The sequence below is a fragment of the Mytilus californianus genome, unplaced genomic scaffold, assembly GCF_021869535.1.
Source record: "Mytilus californianus isolate M0D057914Y unplaced genomic scaffold, xbMytCali1.0.p SCAF_11, whole genome shotgun sequence".
Classification (NCBI taxonomy): domain Eukaryota; kingdom Metazoa; phylum Mollusca; class Bivalvia; order Mytilida; family Mytilidae; genus Mytilus; species Mytilus californianus.
Genome location: NW_026262593.1, coordinates 49,916,608 through 49,939,549, shown reverse-complemented (window position 1 = coordinate 49,939,549; position 22,942 = coordinate 49,916,608). Strand labels below are relative to the sequence as shown.

Genomic DNA, 22,942 nt, shown 5'->3' with positions numbered 1-22,942 from the left:
AATTCAGGAAACTATTTAGCTTTAACCGTGTCATACGCCAATTCAAAATCCCTATCTGTTTAACCAAATTTTGCAATTTTCACAGCTTTCTTAATATTTGACCTTCAATTTAATTTAATAGAAACCAGGTATATCCTGAATTGTACATGAATCACTTTTCGACATGCCAAAATGTCAACCCATGTTAAGGTTTTCTAAGAACGAATTGTCTTTTGAAAGATAAGTCCTTCTAAAAATTACCCTGGTTTTCTTGAAATCTAAAATTAGTATTTTATGGAGCGCATTAATCCTCAATTGTTAATGCAAACTCATCTATAGACAACTAAAGTTTTGCTCAAAATGGTTTAAATATATATCTCTTTTACCAAAAGTGTCTTTTTCTGTAAATCTTTTGGTTAGTTTAAGTAAACAGTGCCATCAAAAGGATTATCTTGTGTCATAGAAGGGCTACTTTTACATACGTTCTAAATTGGAGGGAGTGAATTGGTGGTCTGACACCTAATTTTATATCAAACAAAAGAAACACAAATAACACTTCTTGTATTATCATATAAACATATATGTCTTTTTAAAAATACATGTAAGAGTATATCTGACATCACTTGAAAAAAAAAACACTTGCAATTTTTGCCATTTTAGATTCAAACATCTAGTATAACAAATGTATAGCAAAATAAGTAATGTTATGTTTTATAATCTGCTTTACCCTTTCTGTTCTATAACTGTTGTTTGTGTTCCTCGAACATGTTGAAGTTAATATCGTCTTTTTATTTATGGTAACATAGATTGGAATATTTTCTTTTTTGTTAAAAGACTCATCTGTGACGCTCGAATCAAAAAAGTGTTATAAAGACCAAATAAAGGACGAAGTTGAAAATAATTGAGAAACAAAAATCCTAAAAGTTTTGCAAAATACAGCTATTGTAATCTATTAAAGAGGTAAAAACTATGAACTGTAACACTACTGTCCAAAGCTATGGAAAGGGTTTGCCGCGAGTAAACTCGTTCAAAACCGCCAAATTCTTCATGTGCCTGACCATAGTCAGAAGCCAGTAAATCAGTTGTAAATTTGTTGTTTGTTGCTGTATATAATACTTGTTGTTCGTTTGTTTTTTTTCGTTTGAATTGTTTTACATTTGTCATTTCGGAGCCATTTATAACTGACTATGCAGTATGGTTTTTGTTCATTGTTGAAGGTCATACGGTGACCAATAGTCTTTAATTTCTATGTCCCATGTTCTTGGACTCTAATTGAAGAGTTATCTTATTGGCAAACATACCACATCTTCTTATTTTTATATAAGAAATGTGTATGTAAGTCATGCATGCATATTGGGATCTTGGTAAACATCACACCTCATTCGCGCACATAAAAAAGCAAACAACGGATAGAAGGAAAGAAGACAAAGTACAAACTGTATATATAGCCATAAATATACTTCAACATGGCATAAAACGGTCTTTGTTCATAATTCAATGCACGACGAAAATTCAGATCTATATACACAACAACAAAAGAAACGAACCACATCATAAACGGCTTGGGTGTAAATAAACTATGATTGATCTTTTATTCAAATTATTATCCCTAACTGCTCATAATAAAGCGTCCTTCAGTTTTTCCCAAAAGACAATATTTCCCTGTTCATCTCTAGGATACTCTATGTAAGACTGCTGTTCAACGAATTCTAACATAACCAATGGCATGTCTTTTAGTCGAATATGCTCATATAATATCAGAAAAAGCACATTTTTACCTTCTCTTGCATAGATGCTCTCCATTCTTGCCATATTGAATTCAAACATGCAATAGTACGAATCTAAAAATGACTGACTTAAAATACAAACTGTCATTTTACTTTGGTGAATTCCATTCGTTATGTTTTGGGTAATTTCTTCTCCTGGTATAAAGTCACGCTGATGTATGCATAATTTCAAGTTGTGATTTCTTTCTAAATTTGGAATGAGCTCATTCGAAATGAATCCCGTTTCAGCATTCGCATAAGAAATAAATGCGTCATATTTATAATGTTTGCTAGATTGAATGCTTTTGTATAATTTATATTTATGCCTTGTCATGTAAAGCAAATAGCGTAGTTTCCATCGATACCTGAATATTAGTCCTGCAAACAGAAGAATGAGCACGATAAGTAATGCTACCGTAACACCAACTATTAGTATTGTATATGATCTGCAGTCTTTTTTTAACAATATATCTATTAGACTAGCATCTCTCATGTCAGCAATTTGTCCATTTTCATATCGGCAATTGTAGCCCTTACTCTGGACCATCATATTACGATTTTCTAAAAGCCATTGAATAAATGGTAGATTTTTACAGCTACACTTTAGCCTATTATAAGATAAATTGAGTTTTGCTGAGGTTGATAATGTGTGTAAAATGTCAAGCGAACTTAGTTTAGAAACACTCCAAATATTGTTATGCGAGAGATCAAGAATTTCAAGTCGGACTAAATGTGAAAGATCAAAAGATATATCAGTTAACTTGTTGTAGCTTAGATTTATTTTTGTTGTATAGGCATGACCATGAAATATCGGAAAGGTCAAATCATGGATTTCATTTAAAGATAAATCTACTTGTTTTAGAGTAGTTTCATTCGAATAAGTATATCTGTTCGAAGCAAGATACACACCCAATGAATTATTTCGTAAATCTAAGGCTAATAAATTGGGCATGTCGAAACAAAACTTCATCAGTATATTATTTGAAAAATCAGCAATCCTTAAAGTTGACGGTAGTTTATGATCTTCATCACCGAGCGCATAAACGAACTTATTTCCATTAATGTAGAATTCCTCTAAAGATGTTTCATCTGATTTAAAGATCAGGTTTGGGTTGAAACTATATAAATCCCGCATTGAGTTTGACATTTTTAATATTTTCAATGAATTAGGAAGTGCTTGAGATAAAATAGGAAACACATCGATTAGCAAATTATTATTTGATATATCCAAATATGTTAAGTTTGTGTTTGCAGTAAATGTTTTGCTCTCTATTTGCATTAATAAACAGTTTTGCAGATCTAAATACTCAACGTATGGAAGATTTACAAATGTGTCTTTGTCAACCCCTAGCAATATACAAAATCCAGCCTTTAGCCGTTTGAAGTGTTTCAGTGACAGATAACCAACTCCAAACTCGGGAACTGCAACTATTGGTCTTATATCAATGACTATGCTTTCAAGACGGGTGAGACCAGATATTATAAAATCCGGAAATCTTTTACAGTTCTGCATTTTTGCTACATTTAGAAATTTTAGAGACGTAAGTGATTTGAAAACACTCATTGGAAGTGCGCCTTGGCTGCAGTTTATCAAATTGCCTTCGAAATGCAATTCTTGTAGATTATGTAGGTCATCAAATGTTCCTTCTTCTATGACAGTTATTTCATTCCATGACAAATCTAGTTTCGATAATTCGTGCATCAGATGGAACGTATTGTTTCGAATTTGCACCAGAAAATTGAATCCCAAATTGAGTTGGTTCACATTACGAGGAAAATATGGGATATCGTTCCTTGTTATCTGTGTGTTATTGCAATCTATATCAAGAATAGGCGATGTTGAACATATGCATCGATGATCGAACGGACACGAAATATAGGATAAATTCGACTTGTTATCCCCTGCTACAAGAGTGAATATTATTGTTACGACATTTAGTGATGCTATATTCATGGTTCTTTATAGACAATCTTTGCTCTGAAATGAAAAATGATAAAAAGAAGAATGAAAATATACGTAATAAAGCGGTTATTCATTGTAATGATTAAGGTATATAAAAATCAAGTTTAGTTTATTTACAGTGTCAAATATATAAAAAAATATAGGTAAAAATAAATACTGATTAGAAAACAATAATAAACTAGTTCTTAATACATGTACAAGGGTGCAATGATATTGTTCGTGTTCATACTTATTATATGAAAATTCATAATTAAAAAAAAAAAAAAAAAAAACACACAAAAAAGCGGAAATCTCAAATATATTCTTTAACAGAAAAGTATAGAATTTTACATGCTGCTGAAAATCAATTGTTTTTTCATTGATTTGGTTCTTTATCGGAAACATTATAATAAATTAATATTACGAGGGGGGGGGGGGGGGGGACAAATGTGGACAAGTATGGTAGTTTTTGATATACAGTTAATTTTATATTTTCATCTTAACAGGACTAAAAATGAAACATTAATGAGAAAGTGAGAAGATATCAAGAACGCAATGAAAATAAACAGTTGTGTAAAATGGTACAGAACACAAATGGTCAGAATAAAAACGATAAAAAGAAAAACAACAGTCAAGACATCACTACACTGTAAATTACAATTTGAGCTAAAGTTGAAACTAATAATTTGGGTGCAGCGGAAGGATCTGATTACGTTATGACAACAGTAGTGATGAATGCACCACGCTGATTATTAAGGAAATAATATACAAGTATTTGGTTCATATAAATATAAAGTTTTATTAGCTACCGAAACTATCAGATCTGTCATTGTTCAGAGGAATTCAAAATCTTCAATCGTATTTCAACTTGTTTCGACCTATCATAAATTCATAAATTAGATGGATATGCACAATTGCACTACATAGAAAAAAACAGTTTAAGTGATATAGGTTTACTGTATTTAGTGGAGTTGTGAACCTTTACATATATTTTTTAAGCAGAACTAACGAAAATAGGTGCATCCTAATAATAGTATGTGTATCTTACCTTGGGTTGTCTGAAAATGAAATAATAATATATTTGCAGAACAACGTTGTAGAATGAATATTTCGAACATGGTTAATTCTATGAACAATCCTAATTAAGTACATGTCTCTTGACCTCAAGTGTAAAGTGTGTGTTTCCCTTTCTAATACGATATAGAAAGATTCACTTTCATCAAATCTAGGAGGAAATAATTCTAATAACTTGAAACACACTTGTGCATATAAATCGATAGATGTGCCAAATGAATGCATGGACACTGGCTTTATGGGGGAGAAGTCTACATATGTATCTAATAAGAAGTAACTGTTGTAATGTTTTCTACTGGTAAAGATTTCCATCTGAATTATACCTTTATAGTTTTTCCCTAAAATGATTTATCGATGTGTTTGTAAGTGGTGTTCTGTTTTCATGAATTATTTCATTAGCCCCTATTGTAAAATTAATTTAACTAGAAGATCCATAAAATTAAGGTATCGTAACGCATAACTCAATTCGCCGATTTAATTCTGTGTTTCCGTTCCTGTGATCTTCTTTTTTTCTGAAGTTGGTGTAGTGAATCATTTATCAACATCTGCCTTTGTTCTGAATATTCGTGAAAAACTTGGAGTTGGAAGTTAAGTAAATAACGATAATTTAAATCATTGCACAATGTCATGTTTTCCTAAATTGTCTTTGACGTCTTTACACTAAATCCATCGGTTGTGTACTGATTGATATTTCGTCTTGGATACATGTTGTTGGTTTTAGTTGTTATTGGCTTTGAACTTACTTTCAGTAACTGCGAGTATTCTCAGATCTGTACAAAGTGTATTTAGTGATTTTGTTAGTTGTTGTTGTGCTTTGCATCGATCTAATTTTTTATAGTTTGTTTTTATATTTTGTTCTTACGCAGCTGTCTCCCGTAAGAGGAGAGTTGGGAACCCGCAAACAAGTTTAGCCCCGCCACATTTTATATGTGCTTGTCTTGAGTCATACGCATATCAATCAGTGGTTGTTTTGTTTTCGTTCGGTGCTGTATATCATATGTTTTTCGTTTGGTGTTGTATATCAGATGTTTTTCGTTTGTTGTTTTGTACATAAATCAGGTCATTGGTTTTCTTATTTTAATTGTTTTATATTTTGTCATGCAGGGGTTTTTTATATTCGGTATAGGGTTTGCTCATTGTTGACGGCCTTATGATTACCTATGGTTGTTTATATCTACGTCGTTTGATCTCTGGTGGATAATTGTCTCATAGTCAATTGTACTACTTCTCCATATTTAATGTAGTTATCGTTCTCAGTGCATGAACATACTTTCTATTGCAGTTTTCTACTGATTTTATTTTGAGGCCTGAGATTTCTACTGTTGATTGAAGTATAACATGTAGCAACAAGAAGTAAATGTATGCTTTTACAAAATTGAACCCTACTAAAAGAAAGGCGAAAGATACCAAACGGATATTCAAACGCATAAGTCAAAAATAAACTGCCAATGCCATAGCAAAAAAAATTAAGAGCGGCTAAATATACACCTAATAGTAAAAAAACTTAAAAAATAAGGTTCTTAAGTCGAGATTTATTTAATATTTGAAATTGAGAATAGCACCCAAATAATCTTCATCTTGGGAAAAATCGCAGGATCTGAGTTTGCTAGACTTGCAAATAGAAGTCGGTGACCACCAAATTGTTTATCATAGACTGTACTTTCTTTCCAAAATCAAATATAATGCGACTAAATTAAAACAAAAGTAACGGCAGACCGGAATAGATTGTGTGTAATTATTTGACAAATTATATAATGTCACTTCTGTCATGTTTTTACATTATTTGTGCATATCTGACCCAGGACTTCCACTATCTTTCAGGACAGTATATAGAATTAATGATTGTTGACGTTAGGCCGTTGTAGGTAGACAAATATCAAACAATGTGTTGTGAAATACTTATCTTCTTTGTAACTTGTTACTATATATGTAGTTTCGTAAATTGTGAAATAAATCCTAGCCAACAGAAACCAGTTACAGAAGTTCAAAAGAAGCTTGGTAAGAAATTTAGTGATATGAATTACTTATATGGTTGGATGCAACGAATTATCTGTCCTAAAAGAAGTCAAAAATAATGATAATCGATTTGTTTAATAATCAACACATAAAAAGACGAATATAAAACATCCTTATGTAAAGCATGGAAAAGGGGGAGGGGTTCTCAAGATACCAAAGGGGCATTCAAACTCATAAGTCGAAAATAAACTGACAACGCCATGGCTAAAAAAGAAAAGAAAAAGACCAATGTACAAACAATAGTACTCAAAACACAACATAGAAAACTAAAGACTGAGCAACACGAACCCCCCCCAAAAACTGGGGGTGATCTCAGGTGCTCCGGAAGGATAAGCAGATCCTGCTCCACATGTGGCACCCGTCGTGTTGTGTAAGGACATTTATGTAGTTAGGTATCCAGTAAAGTGATGGAAGATCCAGTTCTTCATCTTTGGTTGAAAAACCAAAGGAACATAGAACAGACCTTTTATTATTAAGGATTTCCAATTTGGTAAGTGTCGTGGGGGTATATGTTGAGTTTCCGAGTGAATTGTCAATACCTAATTCATTTATCAATCAGTTTATGTAATGTGATTTACACACAAAAGCGATGTTGTTTGGGGTTTCATCTGCGGGGACAACAACATATTTGTCATGGAGGTAGGACGAGTGTTTTGCAACATTTGGGTCTTTAAATATTGATGTAGCATGTGTATTCATAGACCCATTCAGTTTCTTAATTCTGCTTTGTATCAACGATCTCACAGCCTTAATCCATTCGGAAACAGTACCTCAACGTCTTCTTTCTCGCGTTTAACCCATTTCCTGGCATAATCCTCGACTGAATCCATCAGTGTTTTGAAGTTGTGTTTACAATTGATGGATTAAGGCTCAGAATTACATAGATGATATAGACTCCAGAAAATATCCCTGTTCTCTAATATGCATGAATTCTCCCTCACGAATTACCCCCTTTGTATCGTTTTATTTTTTAAAAACCTATCATGTTTACCATCTTATGAGTTCATACAATTCAACGTTTTAACGATTTGAGCTCATTTTTGATATTTATAATGACGTACATGAACATTATGTTGATTATCTGCACATACAAAAAAAAATATTGGTCTGTGCTCAACTCTACCATTTTATGATTTTGTGACGATAAATATAGCTGACCTGGACTTGCCACCGATTTCATAGTTTCCACAATTTTGACACGATCTTATCAAGTCATTCTCCGGTTGGCTGGTAAAACAAACACATATATATTATTATTATTGATATCATTCAAAACACACAGATACAATCCGACATATCGGTTATGCGATTATCGTCATATTGATATTGTAAAAATACTAGATGCTCGATTAAATATGAGGCTTTTTTTTTTTACCTCTATCGCATAAGAGACAAAATTGTGTCTTTCGACCTAAACTGATATATACCATACAAACCAACGTAAAACATTTTCAACTGCTGATATTAATGAATGTAATGCATTTTTAAGGCTGTCTGCACATATTTTGCAAAGTTATAAAAAATAGTACAATGAAAATAGACATAAGTGACATAAAAAAAGAGCGATGTAGATTGGTTAATACTTTAAATGTGTTTACTAAAAAAAGCCTTTACTTTTTCAGTTACATCAGCAAACGTTGTTGCATTTTCAGTGTCACTTTCACATCATTTGACATTAGGGCCTAACCAGGCAGTTCAGTATGACAAGATAATTACAAATATCGGCAATGCATACGATCCTAACCATGGCCATATGATCACTCCATCTTTAGGGATATACATTCTTTCAGCGACATGCTTTAATCTGCCCCAGGACGATGACAGACTAGAAATCGTGAAAAACGGGGATCTTTTAACAAGTTTCTTCACACAGGGAAAGAGTACGTACTCTTCAATGAGCCAAATGGTCGTCGTATCTCTGGAGAAGGATGATGTTTTGTGGATACGCATGTATAACAAACAGGACTATAGCGGTCATCATTTGTATGGCACATCTACTGAGTATTACAATACCTTTTCCGGGATACTCATATTTCCGCTTTAACTTTTAAAACACCGTGATAGTACTTTTATGACTGATTTATTTAATTATTAGCATTCAGCTGATGAGAATTTTTGTTTTTTAAAGATAGTGTCTGCAGCATTGCAAGCTGTCTGAAAAAAATCTAAACTCAGTAAAATACTTGCATATTTCATGAAAATTTTAGCCTTAAGGTAAAGATATGCAATGGCAAATAACGAAAATAATTTCATTATACATATACTTTCTATCTACATTATTGTTCACATAATATACATCTGGGATATTTCACAGTAAAATTATTAATCATTATGGTAGTGTGAATTTGTTTTGCTGAAGATCGGAAAACTTGTTTTAAAGTTTTTAAGCCGGGGTCACACATTCAGGATTTTAACAGCTGGCCTTGACAGGACCATTCCCGATTAAAATATGTCAAAAGTCTGATCAAGATGCTGTGAATCGTGGCTAGAAATTTAAACTTTAATTAAAATTTGTAAAAACAATTATTTAACCACGACAACAATCAGATATTGTTCAGGAAGCGTCCTAAATCAGCCGTTTTCAACCAATTTGTCCTGATAATCCCCTTTCTCAATCCGATTCTAATCCGAATTGTATCTTTCGAATGGTTAAAAACGACCGAATCTGTCCCGACAGCGTCCCGATTCAACCGAATGTAACCCATAAAGATCAGACAGTGAACCGACGCTGAAGGAAGATATCCGTTAGAAAACCGTCGCCATATTCGGGATGATCAGGTACTGACGGAACGCAATCCTATCACAGTCTGCTGTACCGCATTGCAAACGGCTTTGTCTGGACTCAATCGTATTGTGTATTGTGACTCTGACGTTTGTATCATTGCCGAATTTCGTATTAATAACGGGACTATTCGGGAACGGTTTCGGCAAAGACGGTTTGCATTCGGCAAGATCTTGATGCAATCTGGATTCAATCGGCAAAAAACCAGCAATGACAGATTTCTCCAGATAATGTCCGTTCTACAGGACACCGTCCAGAAGACACAGAACATTGTTACAATTTTGATCCGATACAGCAGAATCTGTCACGACATAGTCACGATTGTAATCCGAATAGACAAATCGCCTGAGTTTCCCCGAATGTTAAGGGACGCACCTAACTGTCGGGGTGCTTGGCCGACCTCTCCAGACCATTCCCGATCCGTAGGAATCTGTTACGAACGTATTCGACTGCGTTCAGACAATGATAAGACATTCCAGATCATTCAGGATTGTAATCCGACTTTTTTCACTTTTCGTGTTTTAGCGCTGTTTGTTCTACGTTTGCGCGAAAGAAAAAAAAATCCACGTTTGCGCGACAAAACGCATTACGTTTCCTTATTCATAACTTTAAACTCTTTTTAAGCAGTAGTGCATTGAAACTTTATATATGGCATCATGTTGGGCCAAGTACATGCGCTTAGGGAATGAACTATTTTTTTTCTGGGTTTTAGGAGTTAAGAATTTAAAAAAAATGTCTTTGAAATTTCAGCTTCTTAACACTTATCTAGCGATTTTAATAAATTAACCAAATGTGTTTATCCTTGCTATTGTACAATACAACGTACCAGTACATCTGTAGATACGTGCATGCTAAGGTACAGCACATAAAAACCTATCTAAGATAATTGACTAACAATCTTAAACACACACAAAAAATAGACAAGAAAAGATGGGTCATACTCCACTAGAATCTACGTGCAGAAAACTCACTGTGCCCATTAGGTATAATTGGAGGGGAAACAAATGACCGGGGTAAAATTATTTCTATATAAAATAGTTACGATACGGCATCTAGAAATATTTGAACTTATAATTGTACATGTAACAAGATTCCTAGGAGTAGTTGTTCTTGCAAGAATTTTTACAAGAAGATTTAATATACAAATCAACGCGACAACAACCCAACAAAAAAAGGGTTTTATCGCTTATTGTGACTGACGAAAACAGAGTTGTAATGTATATCATTGTATGTGTTTACTGTTTGTTGTTAAATTAACGGTACATTAAATGTGATTAGGTTAATTTAGATTTTGGATGATCATCTAGATAGGTATACAGTCATGGTGTGTATAGTGTCGTTTAAATCAGTCCATTTTTATCGAATTTAGAGTAGCTTTTATCAAGTGAAATTACATGCGATCAAATAGATTTACTCTTATTTCGCAAGCATCAGTTTTATTTATAATAACCCCATCTATTTTCAAAGATAACGACGCAAAATTTCCATCGATTTTTCTGACCAGTCAAAGGAGGGGGGGGGGGGGGGGGGGGGTATCACTTTGTTTAAAAGTGAGTAAATATGTGTAATAAAAAAGAAACAGTTTCAAAATTTTACGATCCTGGTCATTGACAAAATATCCAGAGGGGACACCAGGACATCACACCATTATAAGTTACTAGTATATGTCATGTCTCGACGATCCAGTATTCATCAAGTTTTCTTGTTGGTCAGATTCCTTTAGACTTTATATATATGTGTATATATATATATATATATATAAAACAAGATATTGAATTTTATACATAATACATAGTATACATTAGCTAAATGACTGATTTAAAATAATACTTCCTTGCTCATTCTATTTGTTTTGCAAAGTAGAAACATGATATAAAATATTTTTATCTCAAGAGCCAAATAAATAAAGAGTTTTCATCTACTTGCTCCTTGTATCAAAAAATCATTAGATAGTTTAATTCTTTTCCAAAATTTTAACATTGAGATTATTATATTAAGGAATTATGGGTGTCAACCCATTTCTCCCATCGTATATTTAGTCCAAAATTGCCGGCCCAGAGCAATATAAGTATGAATATTCCGGCTCAGTCTTATTCTTCATGTATTTAGTTTTGAAGTTATGGCCCTGTCATATATTAAGGTAACGAGTACGTAAATGGCTTGTCCAGCGATTTTTTTAGAGAAATTGTATACACGTTGAACTTTTAAAATTACAAAAAAAAATCGCAAAATTTAAGTGGGTAACCGATCTACTTTCAAAATTACAGTCATTTGAAAATGTTACGGAAACACCAAAAAGTACATAGACGTAACGTCAAATTTACTCCAAAAATAAGAAATTTGAAGTTTAATTTATTTTGCAGTTAAAACCAATCCTACGATTTTTCTATAAAGATTAAACGTTTTTATGGTCGAATTTTCCTTTCTATTGATATATAATTTTCTTGGGGTTACCGAACTCCCGTTTTATATATCAACCGTTGAAAGGGTGTTGCCGACGGGAAAGATATAAATTGCATGACGTCGCCAAAAAGGACTATAATTCCAAAAATAAGAAATTTGAAGCTTAATTTATTTTGCAGTTAAAACTAATCCTACGATTTTTTTTATAAAGATTTCACGTTTTTATGGTCGAATTTTCCTTTCTATTGATGTATAATTTTCCTGGGGTTACCGAACTCCCGTTTCATATATCAGCCGTTGAAAGGGTGTTGCCGACGGGAAAGATATAAATTGCATGACGTCGCCGAAAAGGACTACGCAACGTCATTCGTCAAGTCTCCATCAGCAGAATCGTTATTTACCAACATAGAAATATTGTCACATAAAGACAACGACCGCTTCATTAAGGTGGCTCTTTGATTATAATGTGTTCCTCTAAACTAATGCGCTATAGAGCCATATGAAATAATTATCCTGTATGAAAAAAGCATTACTTACCGATTATTTTTTTTTATATGAGACCTTATACATTTAGAACTTATTTCTTCAAACATTGTGGGGTTAACGTCAATGAACAACAACTCAATGATTAAATGCTTAAAGGACATCTTTAACAATGGACTGGTGTATATGCCATATGTCAAGCTCTAAATTGTACAGTTTATAAAAGTTATACACAAGTTTAACAGAAACAATCAAAGGTCTGTCATTAAAATTGAATTCTCCGAATGACTATATACATTCGTTGTTCACATTTTCGACCCAAAAATGTATGAAATATTTGCTGCTACACAATAAGGGAAGCGAAATATACCAAAGCCGAAAACAAACTGACTATGCCATGGCAAAAACAAAAAACAAAACAAAACAAAAAAACGGTCAAAAGACAAACAATAGTAAACAAAACACATCAGTAAACTTTTATCTACCTGATCGTTGCAGAAGGTCATATAAGATATATTATCATATATAATTATGTTTTCATGTAGAGATTTCTGACGTGATATTTCGGCACACTTCTCTATTTATTTGCCGATTTCTCTTTCTTTTGTCTTTAAATTCTTAACTGCTATTGGGGGATGTTAATGCCAGCAAGGAAATTGACTGTCTGATGGGTCCGTGTATATTTGCGTCCATTCGTTTTTCATTTTGAAATATCAAAAACAAAAAACAAAAAACGAGAGTGTTTTCATTTTTCGTTTTTGATTTCTCTAAAACCAAAACGAAAAACAAAAGTGTTTTCATTTTTCATTTTTGATTTCTCTAAAACCAAAACGGAAAATGAAAGTGTTTTCATTTTTGGTTTTTGATTTCTCTAAAACCAAAATGAAAATCAAAAGTGTTTTCGTTTTTCGTTTTTGATTTCACTAAACAAGAATTTTGTATTTAATTTTAATTATATCTCGTTTTATAATGTACAATGTTTTCCTTTCTTGTTTCACAGTCACTGATTGTAAATAATGCCAATGTAAACACCCCGGTGTACTTTCAACATAATGTAGACAAAATAGACCGCCTGACTTATGAATTGAACTACGGTGATAAATGAATCAAAGCCTTTCAAATTACCTTGTTTATATCTTTAATAAAAAAAAAATTATTATATTTGAATATTAAACGAATCATAAATTTAAATTGTACAATACAATATTATATAAAGATGGTACAAATAAATAGATTGATTACAACATCACATTAACAAGGGAGGTTACTACTTTTTAAAACTTATAAGAAAACTACCCCCGGTCGTTAAAGTATACATGCACAGTCACTGTGGTTATCAGATCTTTAATCGAAGATAATGTCGACGGATGCAAAAGACTTTATCAACCTGAACAATAAAGGTGCGTGATCTTTACTTTTAAATTTAGAAAGGTTGATCTCAGATGATTAGAATTCATGACCAAGGTCCATTATACGAACATTCAGGACGATAATGTGTTTTGCTTGATCAATTGACTGAAAAACAAATTTCCGCAATTTCACAATTTAAACCGGGATAAGCATTCAATCATTTTGCCATTCGGAGCCTACTCGGTATTAGTTTTGTTTATTTTTGAAAGCTATATGGTGACCTTAACTAGAGCCTGGGTGTGGATGGGGGTTTACGGAATAGAGAATAGTGGGCAAAAAATATGAATAATAGAGACAATGGACCAAGAAATAAAATAAAAAAATAGAATAATGAGGTGTTAAAATATAAAGAGAACAGAATAATTGGCAAAAAGTATAAAGAAATAAAGAATAGAGAAAAATGGCCTGAAACACTGGATAAAGAATAGAGAAAATCGGCATAGAATATCAAAGAATACAGAAATGAAGAACCCCGTATCCAGACCATCATTCTAGTTGCCTAAACCAACGTTATTTTGTCTCCGGTAGATTGTTATTGGTTATCGTACGTTTTTTTTTTTTTATTTCTAAGTGTATGCCTATCAATTAAGACGTGAGCTTTCATTATTTGCCAGCTTATTACATTATAAAAAAAGACAAAGCCGAACATCGCTCTGGATTTTTTCTCAAGTGGACCTCAGCTACCTACCCTACCACACCATTACCGAAAAGTTAATAAAAAAAATCTACTGCAATACTAGGTGTAAAGGGAAGTTGGGTAGCTGAGGTCTACTGGAGAAAAAATCCAGGGTGTTATTCGTCTTAGTTTTTTTTTAAGTAGGTCCAAAGCTGGGGTCCGCGGACACCCAACCCCACCCTTACCGAAAATTTAATAAAAAAAAATTCTATGGCAATACTTTTGTCCGCACTAAGTCAAAGGGAAGCTTAGTAGCTGAGGTCTACAGTAGAAAAAACACAGGGTATTTTTCGGCTTAGTTTTTTTTTCTAAAGTAGGTCTAAAGTTGAGGTCAGATACCTTACCCAACTCTTACCGAAAAGTTAACAAACAAAAATTCTATGACAATACTTTTTTCCGCACTAGGTGCAAACGTAAGCTAGAAACCTAGCGCCTACTTGATCAAAATTCTCAGTTTGGGTATAGCACGGATTATTTTTTAAAGCTAATAAATAATTTCCTTGCCCACCATACTTTGAGTACAAAAAATAAACCTTTCGTCCAATCATAAGTAAACGAAATCCACTGTTTCAGAAGTAGAATGTTTTGTCAAAACAGTTTTGTGTGGCAAAAAAAAAGTTAAAGCACGAGTGCAACTTTTTTTCTTCTAATCGGAACAATTGCTACTTTTCATGAACTATTTGACAGGATGCCGAGAATATGGAAAGCTATTTCACACAATAGTGCAATTTTGCCAACATTTAAATAATTTCATAATCATTTACGATTCTATATACACTCAAAAGTGTTGACTATTTGAAATGTAAAGCGTGCAGCACGCTGTGTGATGTATTGAAAGCGATTTCTATTGTATTTATATAATTAATGAACAAGAAATGAAATTTTGAAATTCATTGAATGGTGTCTTTGACTGCTTAATTATATATTAAAAACTGATAATATTGTGGTTATATATTAATAAAAACATTTGATGTACGTTTGAATCTTATGCAACATTTGGGTTTATATAAACATCTGAAAACGGACTGCTAGCGAAGTGGCTGCTAGCGAGTGGCTGCTTGCTTGAACCTGGTCTCACAAACTCCGCATTTTCATTCACGTCTTCACATTACAGGTTTCAATAAACGTTTAGTAAATTATGTCAATGTGAAGAAAATGACCTGTATTATGCCAACAAATGGTTTTAGAATTAATTAGTTTATTTCCGATGCAAAACCTTACAAGTGAATCAATATTAATACAAAAATATGTCATCTTTAATGATTCCTCATGGGGTTTTGATTATGTGATTACTTGGCCGTTTTTTTTAGTGATTATTTGATTACTAGACCAAATATTTTCATGATTATTTGATTATCTAGAACTGTATTTTAGATTAATTGATTACCAAGTTTAAACAATAAATTTGTGTGTATAGCATACATATAAAATTTGGCTTGAAAGACGTTGTTTTTTTTCGCCTCGCTCCGCTCGGTAAAATTGTTAAGAATTAAGTCCGAAGATTGAACGCGTTTGTCCAGTAATCTTATTAAAATTCATACAAAAAAGTCATATAAGTATAACGAAATCAGAGATATATCTTTTAATTAGATTGGTTCGTCTAATTTAGTATTTTTATCTGAAGTAAATTTACTAACTTCTTTAATAAAGGATTTGAAAAAGAATGTGTCCATAGTACATGAATGCCCCACTCGCACTATCAATTTCTATGTCCAGTGGACCGTAAATTGCGGTCAGAACTCTAATTTGGCATTAAAATTAGAAAGATCATATCATATGGAACATGTGTACTGAGTTTCAAGTTGATTGGACTTCAACTTCATCAAAAACTACTTTGACCAAAAACATTAACCTGAAGCGGAACAGACGGATGAACGGAAGAACAAACGGACGCACAGACCGAAAAACATAATAGCTATAAATGGGACATACATTCACAAAATGTGCTGAAATTGAATGAAGGTCTTGTAAATCTCAATTAGACCATAACAGGCATATCCAAATAAAGTTCCCTGAAGTCACAAACAACTTCCCTCACTTGTAGATCTATTTCCACTACTTCTGCAATATTGTATTTATCAATAATAATATAAATACAATATTGTATGCATGTAAATTAAAAACGATCAGGGTAAACTTATCAATCCTTTAAATAAACTTATCTTAGATCTTTGAATATTGTTTTTATTGGTATAAATATTAATTTTGTTATCAGTAACTTAAAATTATACTACATATTATTGTTATACACATCAAGGTACTACAATCTGTTGATACCTATGATTTGGCATTGCACAAGGTCATGTCTTTCTCTGACTGTTAATGACGTCTTTACACTAAATCCATTGGATGTTGGATGTGTACTGATTGATATTTTAGTCTTAGATACATGATTTTTGTATTAGTTGTTATTGGCTTTAAACTAGCTGTCAGTACTGCGATTACTCTCAGATCTGTACTTTATGTCCTTTTTTGTTTGTTAAGGATGTATAAATACCCTGCCACGTCCGGTCTTTGTTTTTGTTAGATGTTTTTTTCAGTTTTGTATCGATCTGATATGTTAAGCCCTTTTCAACTGATTTTTATAGTTTGTTCTTATGTTGTTCTGTAACAAAACTCGTCCCAGGTTAACGAGAGGGTCGAGCGCTCACTTGCATGTTTAACCCCGCCACATACTGTATGTGCCTGTCCCAAGTTAGGAGCCTGTAGTTCAATGGTTGTCGTTTGTTGACGTCTGTCATATTTGTTTTTCGTTTTATTGTGTTATAAATAAGTCGTTTTTTCTCAACTGAACTGTTTCATATTTTTCATGTCAGAGCCTTTCATAGCCGACTATACCCTACTGGTTTTTTTCTCATTGTTGAAGGTGGTACGGTTGCCTATATATAATTGCTTACATCCACTTCGTTTGAACTTTGGGGATAGTTGTCACACTGGCAATCATACCACATCTCCTTATTAAAATGTTGAGGGGGGAAAGGAGGGGATGAAATTTGTATTTCTTAGGAAAGTTCCAATGTTTTCCTCCCAGGTCACCCAGTTGTAATTGGATATTTTCTCATTTTGCTGTGCCCTTGGATTTGTGTTTAAGGCCAACCAGAGCTTACTGCCTGTTGGTGGGTAAGTGAAGACCATATGGTAAGCTCTAGGTGTCTTTTTGTGTATTGTATATGGTGATTTGGTGATGTCTTCATGCCATTGTCCCAATACTTTATATGGACAGCTTATCAGTCAACCATATCTATCAAAGACGACGAATGATGGCCAAAGCTCTCCTGGTCTTTTGTATAGTCAGGCGAGAAACAAGATATAAACGGACTTGGCTTGGTATAAACATGTATACTTAGTAAATTCGTATAAATTCAAGTCAAATTAATATTTCAAAACAACATAAAAATATAAAAGTGTAAAAAAAAATTTTTTTTAATAAATCTTGAAAAATATTATAATTGTGTTTGTATGTGGCCATGGATAAAGGCATGTTTTTCAGTCTGGGTGAAAAAAAAATATTGACTTCGGGTACAAATCCATGACCCACCCAAGAGAATCAAATGGTTGCTTCCTTGGGAACAATAGAGATTGAAGATGTTGAGAATGAAGATCAGGTAATAATTTTATGTTCTACGGCGACGTTAAAGGAACACCAATCAGTCAATCGATCTTTATGACTATGGCTTCAGTTGTGTAATATTCCTTGTTGTAAAAGTTCCTTTTCTGCTTTGTGTAGACTTATTAAGACTTGGAATAGATCTACGATGACTAATGAACGGTCGTGTACGGTTTGCAATTTTACATGCCTACCGATAATAAAATTGACAATGGAAATGGGGAATATGTCAAAGAGACAACAACCCGACAAAAGAGCAGACAACAGCCGATGTCCAGATATGATACGATGCTACCGGACATAGAAAAAACTGTCCTTTTTTTCATGGAAAATTAAACTGTTACAGCATATTAAAGAATACAAAACTAGCTCTCTTTTCTGTAAATACAAATAAAAAGCTGACATGGGTGAGATTAAAGCTAGAAATCCCAATCTCCCAATTCACTTAAAAAGACCATATATAGATATAAGAAGATGTGGTATGAGTGCCAATGAGACATTTCTCCATCCAAGTCACAATTTGTAAAAGAAAAACCATTATAGGTCAAAGTACGATCTTCAACACGGAGCCTTGGCTCACACCGAACAGCAAGCTACAAAGGGCCCCAAAATGACCAGTGCAAAACCATTCAAACGGGAAAACTATGCATCGGTATAATCTATATAATAAACAAGAAACGAGAACACTTATGAACCACATCAACGAACGGCAACGACTGAACATCAGGTTCCTGACTTAGAACAGGTGCAAACAAATGCAGCGGGTTTAAACGTTTTAATAGGTACCAAATTCACACTTATCCGAAACAATAATGTAACATATGACCTTTAATATTGAAGGGCTAAACTTGCATTGAGCCGTGTTTAGGCCCCTAAAATAGAAAATAAAGAGATGAGCATAGGACAAAATCGCACACAATACATAGAAAAAATACAAATTATCAATGAACAGGGCTTTTATTCCTGTTCTTCATCTTGAAAGTAGCTGGAGGGTCTTCAACGAGGAAAAGAACCATTCATACCCTGAAAACAACAGCCACACACTTGGCTATGTGGATTACAATGTTTTGCTTTATCCTACACCCTGGATTTTTTCTCCAGAAGACCTCAGGTACCCAGCTTCCCTTTGCACCTAGTGCGGACAAAAGTATTGCCGTAGATTTTTTTTATTAACCTTTCGGTAATGGTGTGGTAATGTGGGTAGCTGAGGTCTATTTGAGAAAAAATCCAAAGTGATGTTCGGCTTAGTCTTTTTTTATAATGTTATAAGCTGGCAAATTATGAAAGCTCATGTCTTAATTGATAGGCATAGAAATAAAAAGAAAACGTATGAAAACCAATAACATTCTACCGGAGACAAAATAACGTTGGTTTAGGCAACTAGTATGATGGTCTGGATGCGTATTTCTTCATTTCTGTATTCTTTGATATTCTATTCCATTTTTCTCTATTCTTTAATCAGTGTTTCAGGCCATTTTTCTCTATTTTTTAATCAGTGTTTCAGACCATTTTTCTCTATTCTTTATCATGTTTATTTCTTTATACTTTTTGCCAATTATTCTATTCTTTTTATATTTTAACACCTCATTATTCTATTTTTTTTTTATTTCTTGGTCCATTGTCTCTATTATTTATATTTTTGCCCACTATTCTCTATTCTGTAAACCCTCCATCCACACCCAGGCTCTAGTTAAGGCCACCATATAGCTTTCAAAAATAAGCAAAACTAATACCGAGTAGGCTCCGAATGGCAAAATGATTGAATGCTAATCCCGGTTTGAATTGTGAAATTGCGGAAATTTGTTTTTCAATCAATTGATCAAGCAAAACACATTATCGTCCTAAATGTTCGTATAATGGACCTTGGTTATGAATTATAATCATCTGAGATCAACCTTTCTAAATTTAAAAGTAAAGATCACGCACCCTTATTGTTCAGATTGATAAAGTCTTTTGCATCCGTCGACATTATCTTCGATTAAAGGTCTGATAACCACAGTGACTGTGCATGTATACTTTAACGACCGGGGTAGTTTTCTTATAAGTTTTTAAAAGTAGTAACCTCCCTTGTTAATGTGATGTTGTAATCAATCTATTTATTTGTACCATCTTTATATAATATTGCATTGTACAATTTAAATTTATGATTCGTTTAATATTCAAATAAAATAATTTATTTTTTTTTAAAGATATAAACAAGGTAATTTGAAAGGCTTTGATTCATTTATCACCGTAGACTAGCTCAATTCATAAGTCAGGCGGTCTATTTTGTCTACATTATGTTGAAAGAACACCGGGGTGTTTACATTGGCATTATTTACTATCAATGACTGTGAAACAAGAATGGAAAACATTGTACATTATAAAACGAGAAATAATTAAAATTAAATACATAATTTTGTTTAGTGAAATCAAAAACGAAAAACGGAAACACTTTTGATTTTCATTTTGGTTTTGGGCAAAAACAAAAATTGAAAACACTTTCGTTTTCCGTTTTAGTTTTAGAGAAATCAAAAACGAAAAATGAAAACACTTTTGTTTTTCGTTTAGGTTTTTGAGAAATCAAAAACGAAAAATGAAAACACTCTCGTTTTTTGTTTTTTGTTTTTGATATTTCAAAATGAAAAACGAATGGACGCAAATATACACTGACCCTGATGTGGACCCATTCCTGCATCTAAATAGGCTAAAAAAAGAAATTGTATAGTCTAGTTTCAAAGAATGACCTTACCAGTAAGTGTCTAGTCTGCTTTTAAATGTTTTCACTTTAGTGGTTGTTACAATGTCAATGTGTTCTGGCAAGCTGTTCCATGTGTCTACTACTCGTTGTTAAAGAAGACTTAGTGTTTTCGCACATCTAATTTGCATCTTTGTTTGTTGATTTTAAATGTATGCCCTCTGGTTGTACTGTTGTTTAAAGTAAACAGATCGTTAGTCGCTTTACTGTCGTATATGTCGGCCAATATTTTGAAAGCTTCTATCATGTCCCCACGCATTCGTCTAAATTTCAGTGTTGGCAACTGTACGTCTTCGACTATATTTGCTATAGAATCTCAAAATATAAAATAAAAATAAAAAGGTCAACGTTATAGTGTGAGCTTTAATTTTGTATTGTGCGAGTGTATGTGTGTATATGCATGTATTTATAATAATCTTACCCATACTACATTTTGTATTCACTTCCCATATCAACATTCCTTTTTTTTTAAAGTCTCTGATCTGTGCCGTTTACCAGTGTTTATAAAGTTAGTGTATGGACAGTTACCACAAGGTATATACTTCCGAGACCGTATCTTTGTTCTTTTAAACAGTTGTGTAGAAAAATGGTACATGTACATAGAAGTTCTTGTAAGCTTTAAGTTGGTCATCTAGTAAACCCAACTCAACCACTCCGAACATCACGCCATGCCAAATGTCTTTCATTTTCTTTGGAGGGAACCAATGTTTCATTAGGACAAGAAATTTCATTAATAATTAATACACTTAATTTATTTACTGTAATATTTTGATGAGGTGCATTCAATACTTTTCCACCGAATTGACCATTTTTCCGACATCTTGAAAATACTTTTCTGGTGTAAGGGAGATAATTCTCATAACAACGAACGTAAATTTTTACCGTTTTTCGTTAGAGGCGTTCATTTACGTACCTCTCACCTTAATCGGGACATTTACACTGCGTGCAACGACACGTATTCAACTTTAATTTTCGTATGATATAGGAATTTCGGGACCTACGAGAGGTAAACATATAATACCACCAGGGGGAAGGAGATAACTCTACAAAATTTCCTAAATATAGGCTCGTCAGGAGAAAAAAAATACCCCTAAAAATAAAAGATTGCGCTCAACTTTGCCTTATTTAACCTAAAAAAATACCAAAGCATATAAATTTGCTTCCATCCTCACACAAAAAATTAAGATGGGATAAAAAAACAAATACTTCCTAAATTCAAAAATTTGCAATCCCAAAAATACTAAAATAAAAAGAAATGACCTCCCAAACTTATAATGACGGGGCTCGTTTAATAACTTGTAGTGATTACTCACCTCTCCATTGTTGCCTTGTGGTGACGTGTGTCCAAACACCCGAGTTAGACTCACCTATGGGACCGTTCTTTCAGCGTATAATTGCGTTTTCGTCCGGAACTTTCATGAAATATTTGCCACTGGGCGTTAAGCGACCAATAATCATCAATCTTCCAAGCATGTTTAATCGTCATTATTAAATCCAGAATAAATATAGTGCAAGATTGTAGATTTAATTTCTTGATATACATTAAAATGTGTATTTAAATGAACAAAACAATATCTATAATTAGAGCTCAAGGGCGGATTTAGGAGTGGGGCGCACCCGATTGCCTCTACTCAGCAGACATACTGCCAGCCTTCTATTCTAGATCTTCGCCTTGGTCTATTATATACAACTATGTCAGAGACAGGGATGGTTTAATTTTCCAAAACACCCAAGTTTTCCGTTTTTTTCTTTGATTGTAACTTGTTTGTTTTTCTTCTTTTTGTTTTACCATTTAATGCTTGTTATACAGTGTGAACTATGTAACATTCACATTAAACTTTATTTGCAATGATGTTGATGAACTATATATATTTGTTGGTAGGCTGTTGTATCGCGGTCATTTATCCTATATATATAACTACTAACTGTGAGGGTGTGTGTGTGTGTGTTAATTGTCCCCCCCCCCCCCCCCCCCAATGGAATTAACATTGGATTTCACATGTTCGCTCGTGTTAACATCTGTAAATGCTAAATGCAACACTGATTGGTCCACAATTATAAGATGAT

The 22,942-nt window shown here is 33.2% G+C and overlaps 1 protein-coding gene across 1 annotated transcript; it reads right to left on the bottom strand.

The window, feature by feature from the left end:
* Positions 1-523: 523 nt before the first annotated feature.
* On the bottom strand, positions 524-3,719 carry LOC127720257 (toll-like receptor 4). The gene has a single exon (XM_052226749.1). It carries the CDS (start codon positions 3,697-3,699, stop codon positions 1,597-1,599), a length of 2,103 nt encoding a protein of 700 aa, XP_052082709.1. The 5' UTR covers positions 3,700-3,719; the 3' UTR covers positions 524-1,596.
* Between the last annotated feature and the right edge of the window lie 19,223 nt (positions 3,720-22,942).

Excerpts from the sequence above, each read along its gene's own strand:
- LOC127720257 (XM_052226749.1), bottom strand. The coding sequence starts at position 3,699 with ATGAATATAGCATCACTAAATGTCGTAACAATAATATTCACTCTTGTA.